The following is a 27,839-nucleotide window of genomic DNA, read 5'->3' on the forward strand; positions in this document are numbered from 1 at the left end:
CTCAAACGCCTATGAGATGACCGACTAACCCTGAATGTGTGTAAAGCATACAAGAAGCCATGGAACAGTTTACCAATTAAAAGGCCATATATTTAAGAAATGTCACTTAAATATTGTCCAGTCTCGTCAAATGTTACATCCTAATAAAATTCTGTAAAACAAACAAATAAACAAACAAAGAACAAAACATTATTTTAAAACGGTTCTACATTGACATTTGACTTTGTTGAATCTACTTTCATTCCTCACTCGTGTAATATAAGCCATTATAAACAAGATAAATATAGTATCATATACTATTCAAATATATTTTATGGATATTAAGCAAAAACACAATAATATAAATAGTATAAATTATGCTCTAACAGCAATTTAATCATGATGCTATTAATCTCCATGTAAAGTAAAATTCAAAACAAGTTCCTGACGAAGTAGAAAAGGCTGAATCTGAAGGATGCTACCAGACTCGAGTGCTACAGGCTGTACAGAACAAACACTGAATATGCAGATGAGTGTATAACAGCACTATGTGTGAATACAGAGTGTCCTTTAGTACCAGCATTGGTTCTGATTAACGTTACAGCCATTTTTGCAGCTACTTGACTGGAAGGAGACCCCCATCATATTGAGTGGTGGAGGGGAGGAAGGGGCCATAGAGTTGCAGTATACTTGAAGTCCAGCAGGGGGCACCAAACACTGTGTCTGCCCACCTTGGCCTGACACCAGCATTGCAGATGGATACGACTGATGCTGCTGCTGCTGCTGCTGCGGTACCTTTTTTAAGAGAAACAAAGCACATGTATATAAATTTGATTAAAAACCATTTTAATATTTAAATTTATACATATCAATAGTTATAATGATATATTAACATACACATGCATACATAAATAAATGCACACACAAATATATTAAAAATATTGTATGTATAAATGGAAATGTTTGTGTTTAGTAAATATATTAATAGAAATATTCTAATAATAATAATGATATACATTTTTAGAATGTTATAATTGTAATTATTAATTTAATATTTCTATTAATATATGAATATTCTAATTATATGTTTGTATATTATTTTAAAATATTGATTTTTAATTTAATATTACTGATATACACACACATTTTTAGAACACAAAAATTATATACATTTTTAGAATGTTTATATTCTTAATTATTAATAATTAAATATCATTAATTTTAATAATTTGTAAATATATTTTATTTTATATAATATATATTAAAAATAAAAACAATAATAATATCTATTAAAAATAACAATTAGTAGTATTTAAATCAATATTAAGAAATAATTTCTGTAATATTATTGTTGATTTAAATACTACTACTAGGTATTTTTTATTTTCATATTAAGCTATCAATAAAATGTGCATGGACTAGAATTTAAAACTACATTCCCTGTAGTTTGTTTATTTGCATCAGTACCTGATAGGAGGATGGGTAAGGTCCCATAATGCCTTGCTGTGTTTGTGGTAGAATCTGATTTCCCATCATGCCAGGGCAGCCTTGGTTAGATATCACAGACGGGTATCCTGTTGACAAATGTTGAAAAGTATGTGTGAGATTTATAGTGATCGCAGAATCCAAATGACAGCCAAAGATGCATAAGATGGATAAATTGAATAAATCTTTCTTTCTTTCTTTCTTCCTTTCTTTCTCTTTCTGCCTGTTAACACAACACAGATACTTGAACGTCTATATCTCATCTCAAATGCAGTCCATTTATCTGTGTGATATGAGAGCTGATATGAATAGCAGGAAAAGAGACCGGTTCACTGTGAGACCAGTGACTCCATCTCTTACAGTGTAACGGCCCCCTCTCCTACTACTGTGAGACTCGGCCAGAGTCACGCAGAGGGCTTCACGTGTACCTGTTTGTGTGCTGTAACCGCCTGCTGCGTATTGTTGAGATGCATTGGGACACTGAACAGGGTAACTGTACACCGAAACCTAAGAGGACACACCAGAGTTGACTCATAATTAGACTAACAGTATGACATTACATCGTATCTCATGACTCATTGATGATGTACCTGGCTGCTCTGCTGAGTCTGAGGGGGCGGGGCTGTGGGAGGAGCCAGTGTCATTCCAGGACTCATGTAACTGTCTGAATGGTGAGATGGAGCGTAACTGTGGTGAGGCGGAGCTCCTTGCATGTAGAATGATGACATATCTGGAAGATCTCCTGATGACTGGTGACTCAAGGTCATGTGACCAAACTGAGAGCTAATGTCTTCCCTCTAAAAAAAGCAAAAAATAAGTTTGGTGAGTACTGTTATCTACACTACCGTATACACTCACCTAAAGGATTATTAGGAACACCATACTAATACTGTGTTTGACCCCCTTTCGCCTTCAGAACTGCCTTAATTCTATGTGGCATTGATTCAACAAGGTGCTGAAAGTATTCTTTAGAAATGTTGGCCCATATTGATAGGAGAGCATCTTGCAGTTGATGGAGATTTGTGGGATGCACATCCAGGGCACGAAGCTCTCGTTCCACCACATCCCAAAGATGCTCTTTTGGGTTGAGATCTGGTGACTGTGGCGGCCATTTTAGTACAGTCAACTCAGTCATGTTCAAGAAACCAATTTGAAATGATTCAAGATTTGTGACTGTGCATTATCCTGGAAGTAGCCATCAGAGGATGGGGACATGGTGGTCAGAAAGAGATGGACATGGTCAGAAACAATGCTCAGGTAGGCCGTGGCATTTAAACGATGCCCAATTGGCACTAAGGGGCCTAAAGTGTGCCAAGAAAACATCCCCCACACCATTACACCACCACCACCAGCCTGCAGAGTGGTAACAAGGCATGATGGATCCATGTTCTCATTCTGTTTACGCCAAATTCTGGCTCTACCATCTGAATGTCTCAACAGAAATCGAGACTCATCAGACCAGGCAACATGTTTCCACTCTTCAACTGTCCAATTTTGGTGAGCTTGTGCAAATTGTAGCGTTTTTCCTATTTGTAGTGGAGATGAGTGGTACCCGGTGGGGTCTTCTGCTGTTGTAACCCATTCACCTCAAGGTTGTGCGTGTTGTGGCTTCACAAATGCTTTGCTGCATACCTCGGTTGTAACGAGTGGTTATTTCAGTCAAAGTTGCTCTTCTATCAGCTTGAATCAGTCGACCCATTCTCCTCTGACCTCGAGCATCAACAAGGCATTTTCGCCCACAGGACTGCCGCATACTGGATATTTTTCCCTTTTCACACCATTCTTTGTAAACCCTAGAAATGGTTGTGTGTGAAAATCCCAGTAACTGAGCAGATTGTGAAATACTCAGACCGGCCCGTCTGGCACCAACAATCATGCCACGCTCAAAATTGCTTAAATCACCTTTCTTTCCCATTCTGACATTCAGTTTGAAGTTCAGGAGATTGTCTTGAGCAGGTCCACACCCCTAAATGCATTGAAGCAACTGCCATGTGATTGGTTGATTAGATAATTGCATTAATGAGAAATTGAACAGGTGTTCCTAATAATCCTTTAGGTGAGTGTATATTATAATATATAAAATCTCACTTACAGTCTGTTCTATTGGATGTTGCTGAGAGGTAGAGACGTTTAACTGCTGAGGTGGAAGGTATGTCACAGAGGAGTACTGAACCTAAACCAGAAATGAGAGGACAGGATGGATGTGGTTTTGTGGTTGATTATATTATGCTATTTTTTGTCTTGTTACATATTGATATGTAACCATCTTTTATGCAAAATAACTTAGGACGGAACGATATATATATAAATTAGACATAGTAAACCTACACACGCACGCACGCACGCACGCACGCACGCACGCACGCACGCACGCACGCACGCACACGCACACGCACACGCACACGCGCACACACACGCACACACGCACGCACACACGCACGCACACACACACACACACACACACACACACACACACGTTCTTTGGGACTGTATTACAGAAACCTCCCATCTTAATTCTATACTTTTCTATAAATTAATTAATTTCTATAAATCTTATAATTCTAAGATTTGAAAAAATAATAATACAATTCCAAGTGAAATTCCTGTGGTTACTAACCAGACGTGACAGGATTGTAAGGTAGGATGTTTCTGTTAAAGAGTCCCGGAACATTATAAATGTACAGCATGAGAAAGGGATGTTCATTTTGATTACATCTAAAGATTACATTTAACTGTTTTTAAAGATGAATTTTAAGTGAGCATTTGATGGGTCACAAAGGTAATTTTAAATGTAAAAACAGGGCAAATGAACAGGAAAAATTATTAATCCAATATCGACCAACGCAGAAAAATAAAACTAAATCAAACAACCAATGTTGTATATATTGTGCACCATTATATATGTTTCACTTACCTGTGGGACACCATGGCTTGCTATTGGCTGCTGCTGAGGTGGAGGGGGCGGGGCTTGCGACGGTACTGGGTTAAGCTGGTTACTTGGTTTCTGACTTACTGGTGGGTTATAAACAGCTGGACTTCCATCAGGATTCAGAAATGGTTGCCCTAAAGCACATATTTATTGTTGGAGGAGAGAGATTATTTGGTGTATAGACTTACAGTCAGTGTGAACCAATGATTCAGCTTCCACTAAGTGAATTTGTGTGTGTGTGTGTGTGTGTGTGTGTGTGTGTGTGTGTGTGTGTGTGTGTGTGTGTGTGTGTGTGTGTGTACCTGTATGAGGATTTAATAAGATGCTCCCAGGAGGTATGGATGACTCAGCAGGCACGATAATGTAAGCAGTGCTGTTGTTGGGTGGAGCGTATGATAGCGATGACTCAGACACTGTTTGATTGATCAGACAGAAACGACGGCAGATCAGAAACATTATGAGGGATTCTGCACTATTTCTAGGTCACTAATCAAATAAGGAAATGTATTAACATTGATCATGTGACTCTTTGTACAGCACAAAGATGCTCTTTGGATCAACTCAAATTATGTTGAATCATGCTGTGTGAAGAAACAAAATATTAAGTTTTTTTCTCCGATACAATATTTCACTGCCATAATAAAAATAACATTTGGGTGACACTTTACAATAAGGTCTTATTTGTTAGCATTAGTTGCTGCATTTAACTAACAATGAACAATATTTTATGGCATTTATTAACCGTTGTTAAATGTTAGTAAATAAAAAATATATTCATGCTAGTTCTTATTAACTAATGCTATAGATTCAACTTTTGATCCTAAAAATGCATTACATGAAAATGTGATTAACATTAACTAAGATTAATAAATGATGTAAAAGTATTTTTTACTGTTAGCTGATGTTAAATAATGGCTAATGTTATTTTTGCACCTGGTTTGCAGAGTTTGGAGCTGCTGTCTGAGCGAGTGTGTGCAGATTTAGATGTCCATGTTGGGCTGTCCGAATCTGTGCTGCTCCAAGGTCGAGGGTCATTCCAGTGAGTGTCCAGCTCAAAGCTGCTCTGTCTGCTGCCGGACAGACGACCCGAACCATCCCCATTACCCCTGCAGAAGACAAAATCAGTCATAAGTTGAAAGTTTAAGATTAAAATCATTAAAGAGGACATATTTAGCCCTTGATTTAGTTTTTGTGGGTTCTACTGGAATAGGTTTTAATGCTTGAATGGTCCCAAAACATTATTTTATACATGTTTTTCATTGCTGCAGTTCCTCTCTTCTAGCCTGACAAGCCAGACCCACATCAAGATGTTTGGTCTGGAAACTCACCATTGACGGCTCAATCAGAGGGGCGGGATAAACGGTTGTCTTTCAAACTCCCTCTGCACGCGATAGGATAGTGCTACACCAACCAGAGCAAAGAAGGTGAAGCGGAGCTCCTTGATAGATTAAACATTCGCTGTATCCGGTCGGCTAAACTCAGAACACATCTTCCCTTTTTAAGAATGACTTCAGTGCCGTTCTTTGTTCTTTTCTCAGAGAAAAGCTTAACTCCAAGTCTTCCTTCGCCAGTTTCTGTGTTTACTAGAAGCACGCAAGCAACTCGGCTGTCGTCATTATGTTAAGCCCCGCCCACCGACTCTATACACGATGTGATTGGCCCGACCAGAGTTTGGCGTTTACAAACTCAGACAAGCTAAGCATATCAGAAAACACTCTTTGCCTCGGACATATCTTTAGAGTTCGGATTATGGATAAAAATAATTTCTCACCTAAAGAGCTGACGTCTTCTCTGGGTCTCACTGAGAATACTGCCGTCATCCAGACCTCTAAATAAAAGAAGAGGATAGTTGAAGTGCAGTCCCTTGATTTATATTAATTACATAGATAAAATTAAATATTTTTACATTTAAACCATTTACATGGATTACAAGATACTGATTACTTTGTTTTGGTTTACACTACCGTTCAAAAGTCAATAAGATGTAGTTTTTTTTAAAGAAATTAATATTTTTTTTCAGCAAGGATGCATTATACTGACCGAAAGTGTCAGTGAAAGCATTTATATTGTTACTGAACATTTTTATCTTAAATAAATGTTAAAAAATTTTTTTTACTTTATTTAATCAAAGAATCCTGAAAACAATTATCATACTTTCCACAAAAATAGAGATAAATGAACAGGAAATCAGCATATTAGAATCATTTCTGAAGGCTAGTGCGACACTCAAGATCACAGGAATAGTTATTTTATGATAGTAATATTTCACAATATTGGTGTATTTTTAATCAAATAAATTCAGGATTGATGAGAGGAGAATTTCAAAAACATGTACAAAAAACCTTACCAAACTCAAATTTTTGAACGGTATTGCATTATTATTATAATTATTATTATTATACTTGCATTATTATTATTAATATTATACTTAAATCATATAAAATGTATAAAGTTATATAAAAAATACAATTTATATTTATAGATATAATTAATATTATATTTATTGTATATATATTTAAATCACATTTCATGCATATTCTTTTTTTGAGAGATTTACCTGGTCTCGATATAAACATTCTGCGAAAGACAAGTGGACTGAAAAATAAAAGAGCACAAAATTAGAGGCCAAACCTTAATGTGATACCACACACACTTGAGATATAGAAAGATAGAAAGACGGTGTACTCGCGGAATAAGTCCCGCCTTCTAAATAAAACAGCCAATCGGTAAAGTCTTTGCATCACTGCACATGCTAGATGCAGCCTGAAAAATTATGATTTTTGTCATGATTTGATTGTTTAGAAATAAAATTTATGAGAAAGTTGTTGTCAGATTTCATTGGTGATTTCAAATATGAAATATAATCGTAAGTTTGATGATCAGCTTTGGAGAATTTGACGTTTCCCCATTCAAAGAGATAGGAGCTGTATATTCATGACGGAAATAGCTTTCTGAGAGGCGTTTTAAAGATGGACGCCGTGTGAAATTCTTGCCTTAAAGGGAATTTGGTTCTACTGTGTGTGCATGTTCAGTGTTTTCTTACGTCCTGTGAGAATATGCGTTCTCGGACTCTCTGGTACTCCTCCTCTCTCTCTTCTATCGACTTGCTTCTCATCTGTTCTTTTAGAGATGGTACCCTCAGCTATAAAAAACAACAGCAGATGCGAGTTAACCAGCCGCAAAGATCAGAGCTATTAGAGGAGCCATTCTTAGCTCTTTTGTACCCAAGTGGTCAGTGAAGTGTGCATTCGTCCAAACCTGACTGTCTTCTTTCTCCTGACTGGTGTCTCTTTTCAGGATTAATCTTCTTTCCTCGGTCTTTTCCTCCTGAACATGTTCAGCAAACCGATGTTCTGGTCTGAAAAACATGTTATATGGTTACACTCACATCCATTCCTTCATAAAGGAATATATAATCTCCATAACGGTCATACATCCTGGAATTGCAGGTTTTGTTGATGATAACCGCTTTTCCACTGTGATCCACATTGTGCTCCAGACCAAAATAAGCTGCGACCCTGTGGACCAGCATCCTGTGATACGAGGACATCTGAGGGAACTTTTTATAGGAACTAAAGAGAGAGAGAGAGAGACACACACACACACACATTATATCACATTACAAATATGTCTATCTCTAGACCATGAAAGACATGCATGGAACGGTACCTGTTGTCTGTCATAAAGTCAGTCATGTCTTGCTCGAGCTTTAAGAGCATCAGTCGGTCCCTGCAAGCCAAAAATAAACAGATTCAGCACGAATGGAGGGAGGAGAAGGAAGGGATATTTTCAATCTTTTACCCACCTGGGACTGCTCTTCAAAGTAGTGATTAAAAACTCCTCCAGATCAATGCCGGTGGAGTCGGTATACTCCAGACTGGGCTCTACAAGATACACATGGAATTACATTTTAGATTTGCATTTTAGATTAAAACTTTGAATCAAACATAAATTAATCAGCATTTGAGCGCAGAATCCTGGGACATGCAGTCTTCACCTCACAGCCAGTGGGAAATAATCGGGATAGGACTCGGGCAGAAATCATGTTGATGGATGTTATTAATAATGTTACTGTAGTGTGAAGCAGAGCAGAAGTGAGTGTTGAGGAGCTGAGCACAGCTGCTGGAGCGATTGTTAAACACCTCGCAAGCAAGCGGGACTTTTATTATGCCACAGTCGCCGGCGCAATTTCCGCTTTTCCGGTCACGAGTATGAGGTAATGTAGCTCTGTTTGTCATATCAGACACATCGGAGTGTGTTTAAAATGCTGTGACACTTGTTCACACTGCAGTAAAAATAAAGCGTTCCTGCAGAATAAAACCGAGGGGAACACAGATACGACTCCATTGAAAGGCGACTCCCTCACATGTCCCGATTCATTGGTTAAAATAGCATTTTTCCTCACGATTTACAAATAGTTGGAAACATTTGGGATATTGTAAGAACTGAACAAAATATATAACACTGGCCTAGTGGTGTTTGGATATTTTTCTGCAAAAATACTATGTAGGGCAGCTTTAAAGTGCCCCTATAATGTTATTTCAACAGATTTACATGCATCAAAGGTCAAAAAAACTTTTAATTTTCTCATAATATACATTGCACCACATGATTCTCAAACGACTTGTCGGATGAATCAGTCCCTCATCCCTCCGTTCCGAGAGCTACTCTGCTCTGATTGGTCAGACAGCCCAGTCTGTTGTGATTGGTCTATCGCGTACAGTGCTTGTCGGAAGCCATACTCCCATTACCATAACTGTGTACAATAACTGAGAAGTGAGGAAGACTCCGGAGCTGAAGTTCACTGTAAAGACAGTAACGATGGCATCAATTTTACAATATCAATCCGAGTGCGAGTCCGATGAGGAAATAATTTGAAAGAAGTTATTCATCCCAAACCTTCATCACAAGGACGACTTGAGCAGGACGTTTCTAAGTGAGACACTACTCATTTTGAGGTACATTATGGGATGTTGAAACTGTAATTCCTCACTATCAGCAATAACAAGAGTTTGTACATCAACAAACCCATGCGTATATTTCTAATTTATTGCGGTGGGAACTGTATCGATAACGGCATATGCTAGCCAGCACTAACGTAAATGACTGATGTAACAAACGTTTGTAAAACAAATCTTGCTCCATCCTTTAATTATACTCAAAGTCGTAAGAACGACAGACGATCTGCATTAATAGACAGTTTTAGGTAATAGTGTCCCACAATAAGACAGTAAGACAATAATAACATGAGTTAGCCAGAAACTTACACAATATAAAACAAAACTACATACACCCGGTAAAAAAAAAAAACAAATTATAAAAATAATTATACTGAATAAATTATTAATTCTTACAGGTTGTGATTCTGAGGAGGAAACTAATGCATATAAACTGGTACTGACCCATGTTTCACGAGCAAGCGCTTTGTGAATCCCGCATTGAACTCGATTCATTTTGATTTGAGAAGCAGTCGTCAGTAAAATGACATTTACATTTTACATTTAATCATTTAGCAGACGCTTTTATCCAAAGCGACTTACAAAAAAGGGGAGAGTAATAGAAGCAACGGAACAGACAAGGCCAAAAACCTGTAAGAGCTGTAAGAAATCTCAATTAATTAGCACAATACACAACATTTTTTTTTTTTTTTTTTTTTTTTTTTAAAGACAGACATCTACAACAAAAACTCACGTCCGCAAAGTGCCGAACGCTGGATTTTGATAGCTATGATAACAACCCATTAGGACTAAGGCTGTTGCCCCAGCTGTTGTCGTTAATGCAGATTCAGTGGCCCAATGGGTTGGTTTTGTATTCTAGCTAAACGCGCAGCAATAGCCATCTATAACAAAAACTCACGTACGCAATATACAGAACACTGGATTCTGATAGTTATGATAACTATCAGAATCCAGTGTTCTGTATATTGCGTACGTGAGTTTTTGTTATAGATGGCTATTGCTGCGCGTGACTTGCACATGACTTGTCAACAAAATGACTTGTTTGAGGGCGGGACAAGTTTTTTGCATTATGAACATTTATTTTCTAGTGCTGTAGAACCGTAACGCAGTGAGATTCAAACTAAATTTTCGAAATAGGGGGCACTTTAAAATCTTTAAGAAACATACACTACCATTCAAAGGTTTGAGGTCAGTACTTTTTTTTTTTTTTTAAAGAAATTAATACTTTTATTTAACAAGGGTGCAATTAAGTTGATCAAAAGTGAGAGTAAAGAATTATTGTTACAACAGATTTCCAATTCAAATAAATGCTGGTATTCTGAACTTTCTATTCATCAAAGAATCTTTAAAAAGGTATCACCGTTTCCACAAAAATATTAAGAAATTGATTATAATCATAAATGTTTCTTGAGCAGCAAATTATCATATCAGAATGATTTCTTACAGATCCCTTACAGATCTTACAGATCCCAATCTTTTGAACAGTAGATCTTCAAATTAATTTAGAATAATAAAAAATGGGCACTGCATTCATTACCTCATTACTTTTTTAACACTAAACATGTCAATTTGTCAATGATACACAAATAAATGCACGCTACGTAAATTACCTTTGGATAAACTTCTTTTTTTAGACGTGACGCTCTTCTCCTCTTCCTCATCATCACACTCAGGATTGTCCTCATGGTTACTAGATACAGCTGTCTTTCTCTCGTTTTCCTAAGTCCAGACAGAACAGAGTTCCTTCAAAAACTTTATCATTCACTTTAAGGATGTAATGGATGCGTCTGCATATTCAGGATTGGGGACCAAAACGTAATACACCATTAAAAAGCCCTTACTGTTCGAACACTAACGTCTTGATTCACTTACATGTCCTATCTATCAGACTATCAACATTAACTTTAAAATGGTGGATTTAAGATTGTAGATGTGCTTTTAGATTATGGAGAGAAAATAAAGACTATGATTAGAATGATTCTTACCTTGCTGTTCTCCTCAGTGGATAAAGACTCGTCACACACAGCTGTGCTCCGTACTAATTTCCCTTTGGCCTGTAACACACACACGTTCATTCAATAACATCTCTTTCCACATCACAAAAGAAAATAAATATATTTACCACAGAGGACTGTTTTCAGCGTATATTATTACTGCATGTTATTTCAACCCTATTATATACTGAACACAAAAGGAAGTGGAGAGATATATCCATATTTTCTTTTTATGGTTGCTGTCTTTTAAACTATTAACGTGATTTTTCTTTAAAGCTACACTGTGTGATATTTTCCCCCATCTAGCGGTGTAAAGGTATATGACCATCCAGTGAATAATAGTTTCTATTCCTCTCAATTCTAATTTCGTTTTGACTCCTACGGTGGCCGATTTAGTCCAAGATTAACATGGCAATCCCCCTCTTCACATTCGACACGGTGCCATCGAGTGTTAAAACGCGAAAGGCGAAGCTTGAATTTACGGGTGTGTCCCTCTTTGGCTAATGTACTTTCAAGATGGAGGAGCAACATGGCGACCGGCATTCGAACCCCTCACCCGTATGTATTTTCAATGGCATATTATAAACTTACGAGAATACTTTATTACTTGAAAGAAGTAAATATACATTAATGAGCACATATATTTTTGAAAGAACTAAGTGTTTTTAGCTAAGAATAAACTAAAAAAAGTTACACGGTGTAGCTTTAAAGTCCCAGTGAACTGGAAGTAGCGAGTGAGTTTTCTTCAGTGCCGTGACGTATTTCCAATGAAAGGGAATATTGAATAGAGGGCAGGGTTTGACTTCAGCGCTCCTCCTCTCCATCAATTCCTCACAGCAGACGAATGGTTAGAGGGGAGTGGTGAAGCATTTACAAACCTAACCCGTCAAACTGACGTCATCTGAGAAGAGAGCCGTTTCCAGACCGGAAGTTACTTTTCAGATTTTGATTAAAGATTACCGTGACAAACTATTTTTTTCTGTGAATTAACTTGAACAGATTTATTGTTCACCCTAAGACCTTTAATACGTGCTAACAAAGTAAAAATAGAGTAAATTTAGATTTCATGAGAACTTTAAAGCAGTTTCCCAGCGAACAGGGAATGTTCTCATAACCTAACGTTCTCAAAGTTATGAACAAACATTCCTCCAGTAACATAAATAGAATATTTTTTCACACTTGTTAAGACGTTCACTGAAACTTTAGCAGAAAAAATATTTTCCACTGAAATTTGAGTTGGACGTTCGCCTCGCACATTTTGTAAAAAGTTTCTACTTGTTTCAGACCGTTCAGAGAACATTCAAATGTAACGTTCCCACAATGTTTGTAGATAAAATTGTGTCATTTTTGACATTTTAAATGTATGGTTTGAACATTCAGAGAAGTTTAATAATTAACGTTTCCATAATAAAAAAATTATCAAACATTTCTTAGAACATATTTTTGTTAGCTGGGTTACAGTTGTTTTTTGTTTTACACATTTTACGATATGACAATGCCAGATATAAATTAAATCTAAAGTGCAATGTATATAAACAGCCAATTCCAGCTTAGTTTAAAAATACATTTTCAAAATATGCAGGATCTTGAGATTTGATTTCTGTTCAGTTTATATGTACGCTAATAAAAATGATTGGTATTTCTCCAATAAATAAATAAAATATATACATTTTCATTTGGCCAAATTTTAAAAATCATATAGATGGAAATAAGATTTCGCACTTTTTTTTATAAGATATTATTTTTAACACATCACTATTTTCATTCAGTAAATGCAGCAGAAAGGCGGCGATGTTATTGTATTTCTCATCATTGGATCAACTCTACAGGGTGAAAAGTGTAACTACGCTATTTTTAAACGATCTGAACCTGCTCCCAGACTGACTGAGAGCCACTGATGTGATTTATTTTATGAAGTTGGGTAACTCTGTACTATCAGGGGAGCGAATGCAATGTTTACTAATGGCATTCTGACTGAGACACAGAACCGCAGAGGTTAAACAGTCAGGAGCAAACGGCATTTACCCACACGGAGAGAGAGAGAATGAGTCAAAAAGCAATATTCTGCTGAGTATAGCCCCATCAATCTAGCATAAACGTCTGGGAAGCTAGAGAGGTAAATAAACTCATGCATGATATGAATGCTCCACAGGGAGGGTGTTTTAATGATTAGACCCAATTGCAATCCTACCTTCAGTTTCTTTTTAAGTTGTTCCTCTGATTTTGGCTGCTCAAAGAAAGAAAAAAAAAACATGATTAAAGGAAACTAATAGGAGGGAATGAAACAAGGACAAAAAGCTAAAGAGTGGATCTGGATTATCACCTGGCTTGGTTTATGACAATCCTCAGTGTCTGTGGTACAACATGGAGAGGAAGTCTCTTCCATAGTGCATTCTGGGAGATTTTCAGATTCTCCTGTTTCTGACATCTTGAAGTTTGCAGATTCAAAGGTCATATCAGTTATAGGCCACCATATACCCCATGACCATCCAAGCCAATTAGTACAGAGACAAGATGTCTTTTCCTTTTTTTTCTTGCTCTGCTCTTCTCTTGCCAGAACAGATGGCTAGATTCTTATTTAGTAAAGGAGAAAGAAAAGAAAACATCTCAGAACAAAAATCCTTTCAGATCTGTAATCATTTATTTGTTCTGAGTTCTATGGCAGGTATATTTTGTCAACATACAAAATACTCATCTGATAGTCGGAGTCGTATACGCTTAAGTAGGTGATTCATTAAGCTTCCAACCAAGTATCAATAATAATGAAATATATATTTTTTTCATTCAGGTCAGGTCAAACTGAACTTTGCACAAGCTCAAATTAAAATGAAATGAAACTAACCACACGATTGTGTACTGAAGAAAATTATTCCCATGCATTTTTTTGTTGATGTCAAATGCTGTGTTTCCAATCCAACAATATTTTGGTATACATTCATATGTTATTTGGTAGAAAGCTAGATAAATTAGACAAGCCAACATGGACAAATTGGGTAAAATCTTCAGAAATTATGGAAAAGACTACACAGGGTAAAAGGAAATACTAATTTAACAAGGAGAAGCATGGTTTGTGCCAACCACAATGTGTTGTGTGACAGATTAATGGCTGAAAAGTAAAAATTCAAGTGTTCAATGTATAAAAAAACAGGTCAATTAAAAGTCAGTTTTCCAGTTCTTTCTCTCGTGTTAACAGTTTCTGGCCTATGCCATTTAAAGTATTATCAATACATTTATGATTGATTTTAGGTACACACAACATAGCCCGGTAAGAAAATCTGGCCGATATATTCGATTATTTCCTTCATTTGAGACACTTCAGATACACACTGTTCACCAGATCTTGAAATATGATTCCAATCACATCAAAAAAGGAAAATATAGTTAAATACAGTCATATAGACTTTTTGTTTTTGTAATCAGGCTTTCAAAAATTATATGAAAATTTGGATTTAGATTTATCTGCCAATATATCGGTTATCTAGCCTAGAAATCTAGACGCACCCTAGTGGCAGCAAATTTAATCTGCCCGCGAATGTCGTCCATGGTGTCGTCTAGCAACTCTCCCTTCTGAGCTGTATTCCCTTAACTCTGGTCAGGCCAATCACATCATGTATAGAGTCGGTGGGCGGGGCCATAATGACGACAGCTGAGTTGCGTTTGCGTGCTTCTAGTAAACACAGAAACTGGCGAACGGCGGCGGTCTTTCGAATCAGCTTTGACTGCGACTCTGGAAGACTTGGAGTTGAGCTTTTCTCTGAGAAAAGAACAAAGAACGGCACTGAAGTCATTCTTAAAAAGGGAAGATGTGTTCGGAGTTTAGCCGACCGGATACGGCGATGTTTAATCTGTCAACTAGCTCTGCTTCACCTTCGTTGCTCTGGTTGGTTGTAGCGCTATCCTATCGCGTGCAGAGGGAGTTTGAAAGACAACCGTTTATCCGCCCCTCGGATTGAGCTGACAATGGTGAGTTTCCAGACCAAACATCTTGATGTGGGTCTGGCTTGTCAGGCTATCGGTTATCGCTTTCAAATATAAAGAATTATTGGTATCGGGCAATTTTGCATATCAGTGCATCCGTAGATATTTTTGTTTACATTTGCAGGATAACTGATTCTGGTACTTATTGTTAATGCAAAACCATTATGCAAAACCAGATGCAATGCTGATTTGGATAAAAAATACCTATGCGTGTAAGAGCTTTGCAGTGACGGCAAACATGGATTTGTATGCATGTATTATGTGCAGCTCCTTTCATAGCAGTGGCAGGTGCTGTAAATTATATTCCCAGAATGAAGACTCCCTGAATGGAAACCACACACACACACACACACACACACACACACACACACACACACACACAGACACACACACACACACACACACACACAGACTGCATCCTTCATTCTTATGTCAGCGCTCTCATCATGTTTTAACTCGTCTCCATGTCTGACCACTGAGTCACCGACTCACTTTCACCAGCGCTAAGCCGTACGCCTCCACACACGCAGAGACTTGGCACCTTCATCAGGTGTTCTCTGGGTTAGCTAACAGGTGGCTTCAAACTTGGATGCAAAATAACTGTGACAGAGATGCCATCTAACATCTGATGGGCAGCAGCACACTGGTGAGGGCCACTGACAAACACTTACATAAATGTACATGTGTCTACAAAAACATCTTAGAATAGACATAGTTGCTTAAGTAAATATGGTATACTATATTTATTTTGATGTTACCATAATTTAGTGTATAATATTTTATGATATACAATAATAAAATTATCAAAATCATCCAAACAAATATTAATAATAAAGGATTGTTTGGACCAGTTCTGTTTCTGTGTGCAGATAATACAAAACCCGGCCTGGATCTAGACCGGAGTAATTATGGAACGCTATGGGCAGAGAAGGAAAATCACTCCGCTCCACTCCGCTCAGATCCAGTCCGGCTTTCAGTCTGTTCTTTGTTGGTGACAAACAAAACATGAACTTTTACATTTTTTCCCTCAGTGGAAAAAAATATAAGAACTAATTTATTTAAGAATAGCAAGTTAATATTAACTACTAAAGTAACCTTGTGAAGAATTGTCCTCATTTACTAAATACAAACCTTTATGAGTTTCTCTCTTCTGCTTTTTGAAGATTTTGAAGAATGTGGGTAACCACACACTTGATGAACCCCATTGTATGGATGCGTGTTTCTTGAAATGGACTTTTTCCCCCTCACAATTCAGACTTTTTAACTCTCAATTGTGACTTAATATCATGCAATTCTGAGAGGGAAAAGCCAGAATGAGATGTAAATTTGCAATTGACAGTTTAAAAACCAGAATTGTCCGAATTGCCAAAAAGTCACAATTACCTTTTTTATTTTTTTATTCTGTGGCCGAAACAAGCTTTCATACAAAAAAAGAACTCATTTATGTCAGAAATCAAGTTACTTGATATTAACTAACTCGTTTACAAATCACTCACGATCAAACTAGTACTGTAATACTGCTTAAATAGACAGTTCAGTCGTTTTCTCACTCCTACCTGTATGAGTCTGCTGAACACAAGAGGATATTTTAAAGAATATGAGATAAACCCACACATTTGATGAACCCCTTTGTATAGACGCTTGTTTCCACCACTGAATAAAAAATTAAAAATGTAATTGTGACATTTTATCTCACAATTTTGACTATTTTTCTAAGAATTGCGAGATATAAAGTTAAAATTCTGACTTTTTTGTGCAATAAACAGTTTATATCGGGCAATTCTAAGAAAAGAAAAATCATAACGAGATGTAATCTCGCAATTGCGGAGGGAAAGTCAGAACTGCGTTAAAAAACCTTGCAATTGAGAGTTATAGAGTCTCATTTGTGAAATAAAGTCACAATAACCTTTTTTTATTTTGTGGCAGAAGCAAGCTTGCATACAATTGACTTCCAAAGAATAAAAAAAAAACTTTGATTTTAGGGACATTTTTAGGGATGCACAATATATCGACCACCATATCGGTATCAACCACTATATATTCCTTTTTAATGTAATCGTTATCGGCCAGATAAGAAAATGTGTCCGATATATTAAAACCGATAAATATTGGATTATTTGCTTCAGCTGAGACACTTCAGATGCACACTGTTCACCATAATGGTTTTGAATTTCTTGAAATTTGATTTGAATCAAAAAAATAAAGTTTTAAATAAAAAATAAATAAAAAGAAAATACAGTCATATAGGCTATATAAAATTATAATGAGAACATCATAAATGTGTGATTGTGTGACATGGCCTTTAATGGTGAGATTGTTGTTTTTTGTAATCAGGCTCTCATTAAAATGATACGAAAATTTGGATTTAGATTCATCGGCCAATATATTGGCTTTCAAAGAGAAAATATTCTCGGTTATCGGGCAACATTTTTTTTCTCATATCGGTGCATCCCTAGACATGTTTGTTTACTTTTGCATGATAACCAAGTCAATATGGCCCATCAACTGTTTGGTTACCGACCGTCATTCTTCAAAATATCTTTTGTGTTCAACAGAAATTCACACAGGTTTAGAACAACTTGAGGATGACTAAAATAATTGTCATTTTTGGGTGAACTATCCCTTTACTGAACTGCCCTTCTCCAAACAATGTGCCAAACTTAGTTTTTTTGATGACAATAGCTAATCTCAGTTTTAATCTAGTATAATTAAATGAAGACGAAACAGCATTTTGCTCACATTATGATTAATTGGTTAAAAGCGGAAAAGTTGTGCGCGCGTACAAAAGGCCACGCGCTCTGCAGAATAGCGCAAGGATCTGTGTTCAGAGATCCGATCCGTCTGTCTGTGTATGTCTGGCAGTGTGAAGATGTAGCTGCCGAGATGGGCTTCGGTTTCGACCACTATACGCCGCATTCCGGGTACAGTGTGACTAGCACGGGTTATATTTGGAGCGGCTGTTTGAGATCTCAGACTGTCACTGACGCACGGAGACGACGCAGGGAGCAGCTGTGCTTTCTAAAAACGACCCTAGACCTCGATCTACCATTGCTCTTTTGTTAAATGACCCTCCTTGATCCTAACACTATATATCAACAGAACCAATCCTCATAACAATATTAAGCTATTACAAGTTTGTATGGTGTTTTTGAGGTACCAAACTAGTTTGAGCTACCAAAACTACTGTTAGTATCAAAATGAATCAGACACAAGTGATATGATTGTGGATATGATGAGTAAAGTATGGTTACTCTTCACAACACAGTACAAACACGCGCCTCTCACGGTCGGTCACTACATGTTTCTAATTGAGTGCATGCGAGACAACCGACTTTGCTTACCTGTATGTAACGCGACCCGAGCAAACAACTGAAATTGTCAGAAATGAGCGCTTGTGCCGCCGGTGAGCTTGTCAAACATCTTCTGTTTCTGACAGCAGAGCGCGAGCAGACTCACTCACGCCACCCGCTTTCAACACACTCAATTAAATACGCGCGCGCACTCGTGCGCTCAGCCTCTTCCTGGCACTCACGCTGCGCGCTCACACACAAACACACACACGCGAGCACCGGTAAACAGAAGCGCTTGACATCCACACCAACATTAGTTATGAGGAAATGATACGTTAAGCAACTATATAAAAATATCACGTCTGATTGCCTTTAACCCCGACCAAAATATCCCAATAGTTTTGGCCAAAATAGCACAGTTAGGCTATTACAATCAATAGTTACAGTGTACACACCGCGTGTAAGAAACTTTCTATTTGTCTTTAGCTATTTATAAATGGCACTATTTTAATGATATTATGTAGGAAATATATCCATGATGTTTCAGTATCTATATAAGCTGTTTAATATTCTCATCTACAGATTAAAGTGTGAATTTGTGCAAAAGAACAGAGAGAACCCACCAAATACTGCAAGAGCACCTGTTAGATGAAAAGATTATGCGACACTCAGAATGACACACACACACACACACACACACACACACACACACACACACACACACACACACACACACACACACACACACACACACACACACACACACGAGTGCATATACCGCAACTAGACTTCACAGCTGCAGTGACTCTCTCTCTCTGCCATATGGCTTTAACGTTTCAGAGAACTGGAGATGTGTTTTTATGTAAAGAAGGATTTTGGAAAGAGTGTGAAACTGATAACACCTGACGCTTAATTAAATTAATACACATTTATCTGTGTGCATCTCAGGGAAAAACAGAAGAACATTATGTTTCTTGAGGTGTGTTATGAGTGTTGTACCTGTAATCACAGCTCAGAGGCTCAGTCTGTTGTTCTCTAACACACACACACACACACACACACACACACACACACACACACACACACACACACACACACACACACACACACACACACACACACACACACACACACACACAGAGAGACACGCAGACACACACGATGACAGGCAGACATACACACACAGACACACACACACACACACAAGACATACACAATGACACACAAACACACTCGCAGACATACACAATGATGGACAGACAGAAACACACACACAAACACTCCTAGACACACAGAAACTCGCAGACATACACAAACTCGCAGACATACACGACGACAGACAGATATGCACAACGACACACACAAACACACTCACAGACATACACAATGATGGACAGACAGAAACACACACACACACACACACACACACAAGGACACACACAAACACTCCTAGACACACAAACACAACGACAGACAGACATGCACAATGACACACACAAACACACTCACAGACATACACAATGACAGAGACAGACCCCCCCACACACACATACTCTCAGACACAGAGACAGACAGCCACACACACACAGACAGACACACACGCGCACACACACACAGAGGATAATCTGTCCATATATCCTGAGGAGGATAAGCAGTGCAGCACATTTCTCTCCTCTCCTCTCCTCTCATTTCTCCTCTCCTCTCCTCTCCTCTCCTCTCCTCTCCTCTCCTCTCCTCTCCTCTCCTCTCCTCTCCTCTCCTCTCCTCTCCTCTCCTCTCCTCATTTCTCCTCTCCTCTCCTCTCCTCTCCTCTCCTCATTTCTCCTCTCCTCTCCTCTCCTCATTTCTCCTCTCCTCTCATTTCTCCTCTCCTCTCCTCTCCTCATTTCTCCTCTCCTCTCCTCTCATTTCTCCTCTCCTCTCCTCTCCTCATTTCTCCTCTCCTCTCATTTCTCCTCTCCTCTCCTCTCCTCTCCTCTCCTCTCCTCATTTCTCCTCTCATCATTTCTCCTCTCCTCTCCTCATTTCTCCTCTCCTCTCCTCTCATTTCTCCTCTCCTCATTTCTCCTCTCCTCTCCTCTCCTCATTTCTCCTCTCCTCTCCTCATTTCTCCTCTCCTCTCCTCATTTCTCCTCTCCTCTCCTCTCCTCTCCTCTCCTCATTTCTCCTCTCCTCTCCTCATTTCTCCTCTCCTCTCCTCTCATTTCTCCTCTCCTCTCCTCTCCTCATTTCTCCTCTCCTCTCCTCTCTTCTCCTCATTTCTCCTCTCCTCTCCTCATTTCTCCTCTCCTCTCCTCTCCTCTCCTCTCCTCTCCTCTCCTCTCCTCTCCTCTCCTCTCCTCTCCTCTCCTCATTTCTCCTCTCCTCTCCTCTCCTCATTTCTCCTCTCCTCTCCTCATTTCTCCTCTCCTCTCCTCTCCTCTCCTCTCATTTCTCCTCTCCTCTCCTCATTTCTCCTCTCCTCTCATTTCTCATCTCCTCTCCTCTCCTCTCCTCTCCTCTCATTTCTCCTCTCCTCTCCTCATTTCTCCTCTCCTCTCCTCTCCTCATTTCTCCTCTCCTCTCCTCTCCTCTCCTCTCATTTCTCCTCTCCTCTCCTCTCCTCTCCTCTCCTCTCCTCTCCTCTCCTCTCCTCTCCTCTCATTTCTCCTCTCCTCTCCTCTCCTCATTTCTCCTCTCCTCTCCTCTCCTCTCCTCTCCTCTCCTCTCCTCTCCTCTCCTCTCCTCTCCTCTCCTCTCCTCTCCTCTCCTCTCCTCATTTCTCCTCTCCTCTCCTCTCCTCTCCTCATTTCTCCTCTCCTCTCCTCTCATTTCTCATCTCCTCTCCTCTCCTCTCCTCATTTCTCCTCTCCTCTCATTTCTCCTCTCCTCTCCTCATTTCTCCTCTCCTCTCCTCTCCTCTCCTCTCCTCTCCTCTCCTCTCCTCTCCTCTCCTCTCCTCTCCTCTCCTCTCATTTCTCATCTCCTCTCCTCATTTCTCATCTCCTCTCCTCTCCTCTCCTCTCCTCTCCTCTCCTCTCCTCTCCTCTCCTCTCCTCTCCTCTCCTCTCCTCTCATTTCTCCTCTCCTCTCCTCATTTCTCCTCTCCTCTCCTCATTTCTCCTCTCCTCTCCTCTCCTCTCCTCATTTCTCCTCTCCTCTCCTCATTTCTCCTCTCCTCTCCTCTCCTCTCCTCTCCTCTCCTCTTCTCTCCTCTCCTCTCCTCTCATTTCTCCTCTCCTCATTTCTCCTCTCCTCTCCTCTCCTCTCCTCATTTCTCCTCTCCTCTCCTCTCCTCTCCTCTCCTCTCATCTCCTCTCCTCATTTCTCCTCTCCTCTCCTCTCATTTCTCCTCTCCTCTCCTCTCCTCTCCTCTCCTCTCCTCTCCTCTCCTCTCCTCTCCTCTCCTCATTTCTCCTCTCCTCTCCTCATTTCTCCTCTCCTCTCCTCTCCTCTCCTCTCCTCTCCTCTCATCTCCTCTCCTCATTTCTCCTCTCCTCTCCTCTCATTTCTCCTCTCCTCTCCTCTCCTCTCCTCTCCTCTCCTCTCCTCTCCTCTCCTCTCCTCTCCTCTCCTCTCCTCTCCTCTCCTCTCCTCTCCTCTCCTCTCCTCTCCTCTCCTCTCCTCTCCTCTCCTCTCCTCTCCTCTCCTCTCCTCGAGTTGGCTGTGTTTGTCTTGTGTGGGACGGAGGGCAGAGCAGCTGCTTTTGTGCAGTTGACAGGACTGAGAGAGAGACGGAAAGATGGACAGCTTAAAAGAAACATCTATATTTAATTTGTCTTGTAAAAAAAAAACACACAAAAAAAAAAGGGAACTGAAGTGTTCCTCACTGCACTTCTATATATCCATCAACCCGCTCTTGTGGATTTGGCCACAGGTGGTCATCCACATCACAATGAATCTTTTCATATTCTAACATCTGTGACAGAATCTCCTGGTATGGCGAATCCAGGCCTGACGCTGATCTGATCTGGATGTCATTGCATGCATCATGCATAGCCTGGAGAAGAGTGACTTGTTGCTGAGGGCGCCTATCGTACACATTCAACCTCCACGGGGAGAAAAATTCTTCAATTGGGTTACGGTGAGTACTGGGGTAGATACAGGGTGGTAAATTGGTCAATTGATTATCATAAACTTTCATGATGCCTTTAGTTTATTTCATGATGGAATATTATCAGTTTCCATAAAAACTATGGATCAAGAGTAATGCAACAGTTACTTATTTTGAGCTGTTGTATCAGTTGATAGTTAGATCATTGTAATGCATTGAATACACAGTCATTTCAGATGTAATATGTGTGCTTTGCATTTTGAAATGGTAATAAACATTAATTAATGGTAAGTTATGTCATTTTGAACAGGTGATTTTGGTTCAATGAACCAATGATCTTTGGTTATGTGTATTGTATCCTAGCATTTGGAAGTTTCTGATATTAGTGCAAAAATGATTGTAAAAAACTGTAATGCATGATGTGGATCGACGATGTCCGACGAGAATCATTTATTGCACTGCTAGCCATGGGTTTTACACACACAGAAAAATCTATAAACCCCATTCCAAAAAAGTTGGGACACCGAACAAACTGTGAATAAAAACAGAATGCAATGATGAGGAAGTTTCAAATTTTACTATTTCATTCAGAACATAGATGGCATATCAAATGTGTAAACTGAGAAAATGTTACATTTTAAGGGGAAAATAAGTTGATTTTAAATTTCATTGCATCAACACATCTAAAAAAAAAGTTGGGACAAGGACATGTTTACCACTGTGTGGTCATCCCCTCTTCTTTTTTATATCAGTCTGCAAATGTCTGGGGACGGAGGAGACAATTTGCTCAACTTTAGGAATATGAATGTTGTCCCATTCTTGTCTAATACAGTCTTCTAGTTGCTCAACTGTCTTAGGACTTCTTTGTTGCATCTTCTTCTTTATGATGCACCAAATGTTTTCTATGGCCGAAAGATCTGGACTTTAGGCTGGCCATTTCAGTACCCGGATCTTTCTTCTACGCAGCCATGATGTTGTAATTGACGCAGTATATGATCTGGCCATAAGCTGCCCATGCCACACACACTCATGTAACCCCATACCATCAGAGATGCAGCTTCTGAACTGAGCGCTGATAACAACTTGGGTTGTTCCTTGTCCTTTAGTCCGGATGACATACCATCCCAGTTTTCCAAAAAGAGCTTTAAATTTGGATTAATCTGACCACAGAACAGTTTTCCACTTTGCCCCAGTCCATTTTAAATAAGCCTTGGCCTAGAGAACGCCTACACTTCTGGAACATGTTTTGATAGGGCTTCTTTCTTGACCTATAGTTTTAGACAGCGAACGGTGGATTGTGTTCACCAATGTTTTCTGGAAGTATTCCTGAGCCCGTGTTGTGATTTCCATTCCAGTATCAGTATATGTGAAGCAGTGCCGTCTAGGGGCCCGAAGATCACGGGCATCCAGTATGGTTTTCTGACCTTGACCCTTAGGCAGAGATTGTTCCAGATTCTCTGAATCTTTAGATGGTATTGTGCATTGTAGATGATGATAACTTCAAACTCTTTGCAATTTTTCTCTGAGAAACTCCTTTCTGAAATTGCTCCACTATTTTTCGCCGCAGCATTGGGGGAATTGGTGATCCTCTGCCCATCTTGACTTCTGAGAGACACTGCCACTCTGAGAGGCTCTTTTTATACCCAATCATGTTGCCAATTGACCTAATAAGTTGCAAAATCAGTCATCCAGCTGTTCCTTATATGTACATTTAACTTTTCCGGCCTCTTATTGCAACCTGTCCCAACTTTTTTGGAATGTGTAGCTCTGAATGAAATCCAAAATGAGCCAACATTTGGCATGACATTTCAAAATGTCTCACTTTCAACATTTGATATGTTATCTATATTGTATTGTGAATAAAATTTAAGTTTATGAGATTTGTAAATTATTGCATTCCTTTTTATTCACAATTTGTACAGTGTACTAACTTTTTTGGAATTGGGTTTGTAAATGACCCCCTGTTGAAGACCACCGATTAAAAAGCAGGAAAGCAAAAACAATGTTATGACTTAAGTAAATATATTCATCAATCTATCTGAATAATTTAAATCTTATCCAGAAAAGAATATTCAGGCACTGTAAAAAAAAATAAAAAATACGTTCCTTCTCTTTTTATTGATGTATGTTTCACAAGAAAATACCATTCAGTATTTATTTTAATCAAATGCATTACTTGATTTCTTTATAATTGAGACATTTACAAGCAATTTCTGAGTGAAAAACATTTTTTCCCCCAGTGCAATACCTGAGAAAGTATTAATAACTACTTAGTATAAGTTTTAAGAAATACACATGAAGAATAGTGGCCAATGTTAATAACTGACAATGTTGTATGCTTTTTCCTGTATGCATTTGGTTAATGTAGTCAAAAATAACCTGTGGCTGTAGTTTGCCTTTTTTGCCAAACTATTTTGTCAGATAAATACCAAATTTAGTGTTTGATCTTCTCTATATTTAGGAAATCTAAAACATGTTGCTCGTATTTTGATGGTTCAATCGAAATTGCAGAGTCACTGAGTTTCTTGTGCTGTCTCTTCCTCCTTATATGAATAGTCTGCTTTCTAGTATGAGCTATTCTATTACATAAACACAATGTTTAAATAACTCTGCCATATTCACCGCACAGGAATCTTTGAGTCGGGCTCTTAAGGATGAGATGTCCTGCGTGCACCTGCTGGGAAGGGCCCGGGCCGTCATACACTTGTTCATAATGTCCCGGTATGTCTGGCTACAGCACGAGGTCAATCAATGCTGAGGCTCATCAAAGCATTCCGTGTTACTTAACACGAAATACAAAGATTACAGACATACATGCAAACAGAGTGAACCTATGGAGTGAACCACCTCTCGCTCGCTGATGTCTTCAATGACACTTCCTCTTGCGTCATCAGCCATGGATTCATCTCTACTGGTCAAAGGTCAGAAGATCTGGCGGGACGTCAACAATGCAGATACTGTCGACTCTTCTAAATACAACGATATTTATACACTTATATACACACACCTGTCTCGCTCAATACATCTCTCATCGTCGCCCTATAACATTTCTCTTACGGTAAACACTCACAGGGAGAATTTCACACCTGCTTTTTGTCAGGGCTTGATTGGTTGAGGTCAAAAGATTTGAATGAAGCTTCAACAGGAAATGGGCTTTCAGCAGGTTGGTCATGAATACAATGAAAAGCCATGATCCATATTAGGTTATTTTTGTCCCCTACACAAAAACAGCAGCCAGCTAACAATCTGACTAATAGAAAATGCATGCTGAATTAGTTGTAGTTCTCATGTGTGGATTATAAGAAGTAAAATATAGTTTCTTTTGCTGATTAGCCATCCTTATTTGAATGATATATATCTCAGTTTCTATAATTCCAAGATCAATCATATTTTTTCTAATTTCAGCTTTTGACATATCCAGCATTTATTAATCTACAGTCTAACAGCAAAACAAGTTGTATCTGAGACTGCAGTTCGAATTTAATTTGATATAAAAAGTCCAATTCATGAACTAAAGACTAAACTGGTTCTTATTAGTGAATCAGAAACACACATCACAACTAGCGTGATCTGATTCACAAACAGTTGGAGTATTTGTATTTTAATGACTCACAAGATCCGTGTGCTCTCGTGGAGGTTTATAAATAAAGTGTTTATGAGACTGAGTTATAATAATTTTTAATGTACAAAAACACGTTGTGCATTTGTACATCAAAAACACGTTGTATGTCGTAGCACATCACAAAAAAACAAAAACGTCGTAGCATCAAAAACACACGTGTTTTTGTGAGTTGTGGGGACTATAGGCGTAATGTACATCCTATCCCGCTACATTGCCCCTAAACCTACCTATCAAAGAAAACATTCTGCATTTTTACATTTTCAAAAAAACATAATTTAGTATGTTTGTTAATCCATTTACATTTTGGGATCTCTGGCTAGTTCCCACAATGTAGGTGATCTCAGGTTTATATTACATTGTGGTGACATTTTTGGTCCCCACAATGTAATATAATCAAGTATACACACTCCTGAACTGAAACTGATTAGCATTCTTCAGAAAAATCCCACAGCTTCTGCAAACTCTTCAGTTTTCAGCATCTTTTTCATATTTGAATCCTCTCCAGCAGTGACTGTATGATTCTGAGGTCCATCTCTTCACACTGAGGACAATTGAGAGACTCAAACACAACTATTAAAAAAGCTTTAAACATTCACTGATGCCCTAGAAAGTTAATCATACTTAAGTTGTCTTCTAGGGAAAATGTAAGTATCTTCTGAAGAGCAGTACTAAACAAAATCATTTGATATTTAAACAAAATAAGAAAAATGTTCATCCAAGTTTTCACCCCCGGCTCTTAATGCATCGAGTATGTGAACTTTTGAACAGGATAATTTTTTATTATAAAAAAACGGGGTAATTTTTGTCTTGTGTACTATATGTAAATATATCATATAACAACACTAAATAAAAAATAACATGCTATTTTTGTGACCCATTATTTTGCTAAAGTTTTTTTGTCTGCAGATTCTGCAAAAGTAAGATCACATTAAATCAAAATGAGAGCTTTTGATTTGGGATTGAAACAAATAGGGAAATCTCTATCAGTCCCTAGTCCTATTAGCAAGCAAGCATGTATTTCCGGATGTGAAGGGCATCTGAATGCTTGTCAGTAAGAGGCAACAGCTGAGGAGGAATGATGCCCGTGTGTTTAATTACATTATCTAATATGTTTATGAGGATTCTCCAGTTACAATGAAGTTGTTCGTTGTCCTAAAATACAGTGTTGAAGAGATAAGAATGTAAATACAACAATGCACAGCTCCAGCTCTATGTGTTGGTGCTATGGGCAAAAGAAAACATCCTTACATAATCCAAACACTGATACCTCGAGAAACATTCATCTATCTACACCCCCTCCAATAAAAAAATCCTCTTCCCTCTGTATCCATGGAGACAGTCGGTTCAGGCTCTTTCAAGACAAAAATAGCATGGGAATAATTATCGAACAAACACTTGAATTCATGTGTGGTGACACTCAGACGTTGAACTCAATCTGCTCAGCTGTTGGGTTTGGCACTGGATGATCACAAAACAATGCGGAGGAGAGCCACTGACAATGACCAAAAAATGCTGACAGTACGCCCACCGGTTTAGACTAGCATGCACCAAGAGGAAATAAAAACACAGCC

General features: G+C 38.6%; 1 protein-coding gene across 2 annotated transcripts; it reads right to left on the bottom strand.

The window, feature by feature from the left end:
* Positions 1-63: 63 nt before the first annotated feature.
* Positions 64-18,853, bottom strand: arpp21 (cAMP-regulated phosphoprotein, 21). Of its 2 annotated transcripts, none has more exons than XM_067425342.1 (20): positions 18,665-18,853; positions 13,669-13,911; positions 13,537-13,572; positions 11,337-11,405; positions 10,962-11,070; positions 8,199-8,277; positions 8,063-8,122; positions 7,828-7,965; positions 7,652-7,751; positions 7,437-7,535; positions 6,951-6,988; positions 6,165-6,221; positions 5,327-5,499; positions 4,696-4,806; positions 4,379-4,527; positions 3,557-3,637; positions 2,055-2,261; positions 1,893-1,971; positions 1,447-1,553; positions 64-774 (listed from the first exon to the last, which is right to left on the bottom strand). In XM_067425342.1, exons 2-20 carry the CDS (start codon positions 13,798-13,800, stop codon positions 550-552), a joined length of 2,049 nt encoding a protein of 682 aa, XP_067281443.1. In that variant the 5' UTR covers positions 13,801-13,911; positions 18,665-18,853; the 3' UTR covers positions 64-549. The 2 variants fall into 2 exon arrangements, with proteins under 2 accessions (XP_067281443.1, XP_067281444.1); XM_067425343.1 differs by having other exon boundaries at positions 13,669-13,918.
* Positions 18,854-27,839: the final 8,986 nt, after the last annotated feature.

The sequence above is a fragment of the Pseudorasbora parva genome, chromosome 19 (genome assembly GCF_024679245.1).
Source record: "Pseudorasbora parva isolate DD20220531a chromosome 19, ASM2467924v1, whole genome shotgun sequence".
Taxonomy (NCBI): Eukaryota; Metazoa; Chordata; class Actinopteri; order Cypriniformes; family Gobionidae; genus Pseudorasbora; species Pseudorasbora parva.

What these genes read in the sequence shown, in the direction of transcription:
- arpp21 (XM_067425342.1), bottom strand. Translation starts at nt 13,800, where the DNA reads ATGACCTTTGAATCTGCAAACTTCAAGATGTCAGAAACAGGAGAATCT. An exon ending in AAAACCTGCAATTCCAGGAT is followed by an intron (nt 7,752 to 7,827) that starts GTATGACCGTTA and finishes CATGTTTTTCAG; the next exon opens with ACCAGAACATCGGTTTGCTG. An exon ending in CAAGCCATGGTGTCCCACAG is followed by an intron (nt 3,638 to 4,378) that starts GTAAGTGAAACA and finishes TTTCTGGTTTAG; the next exon opens with GTTCAGTACTCCTCTGTGAC.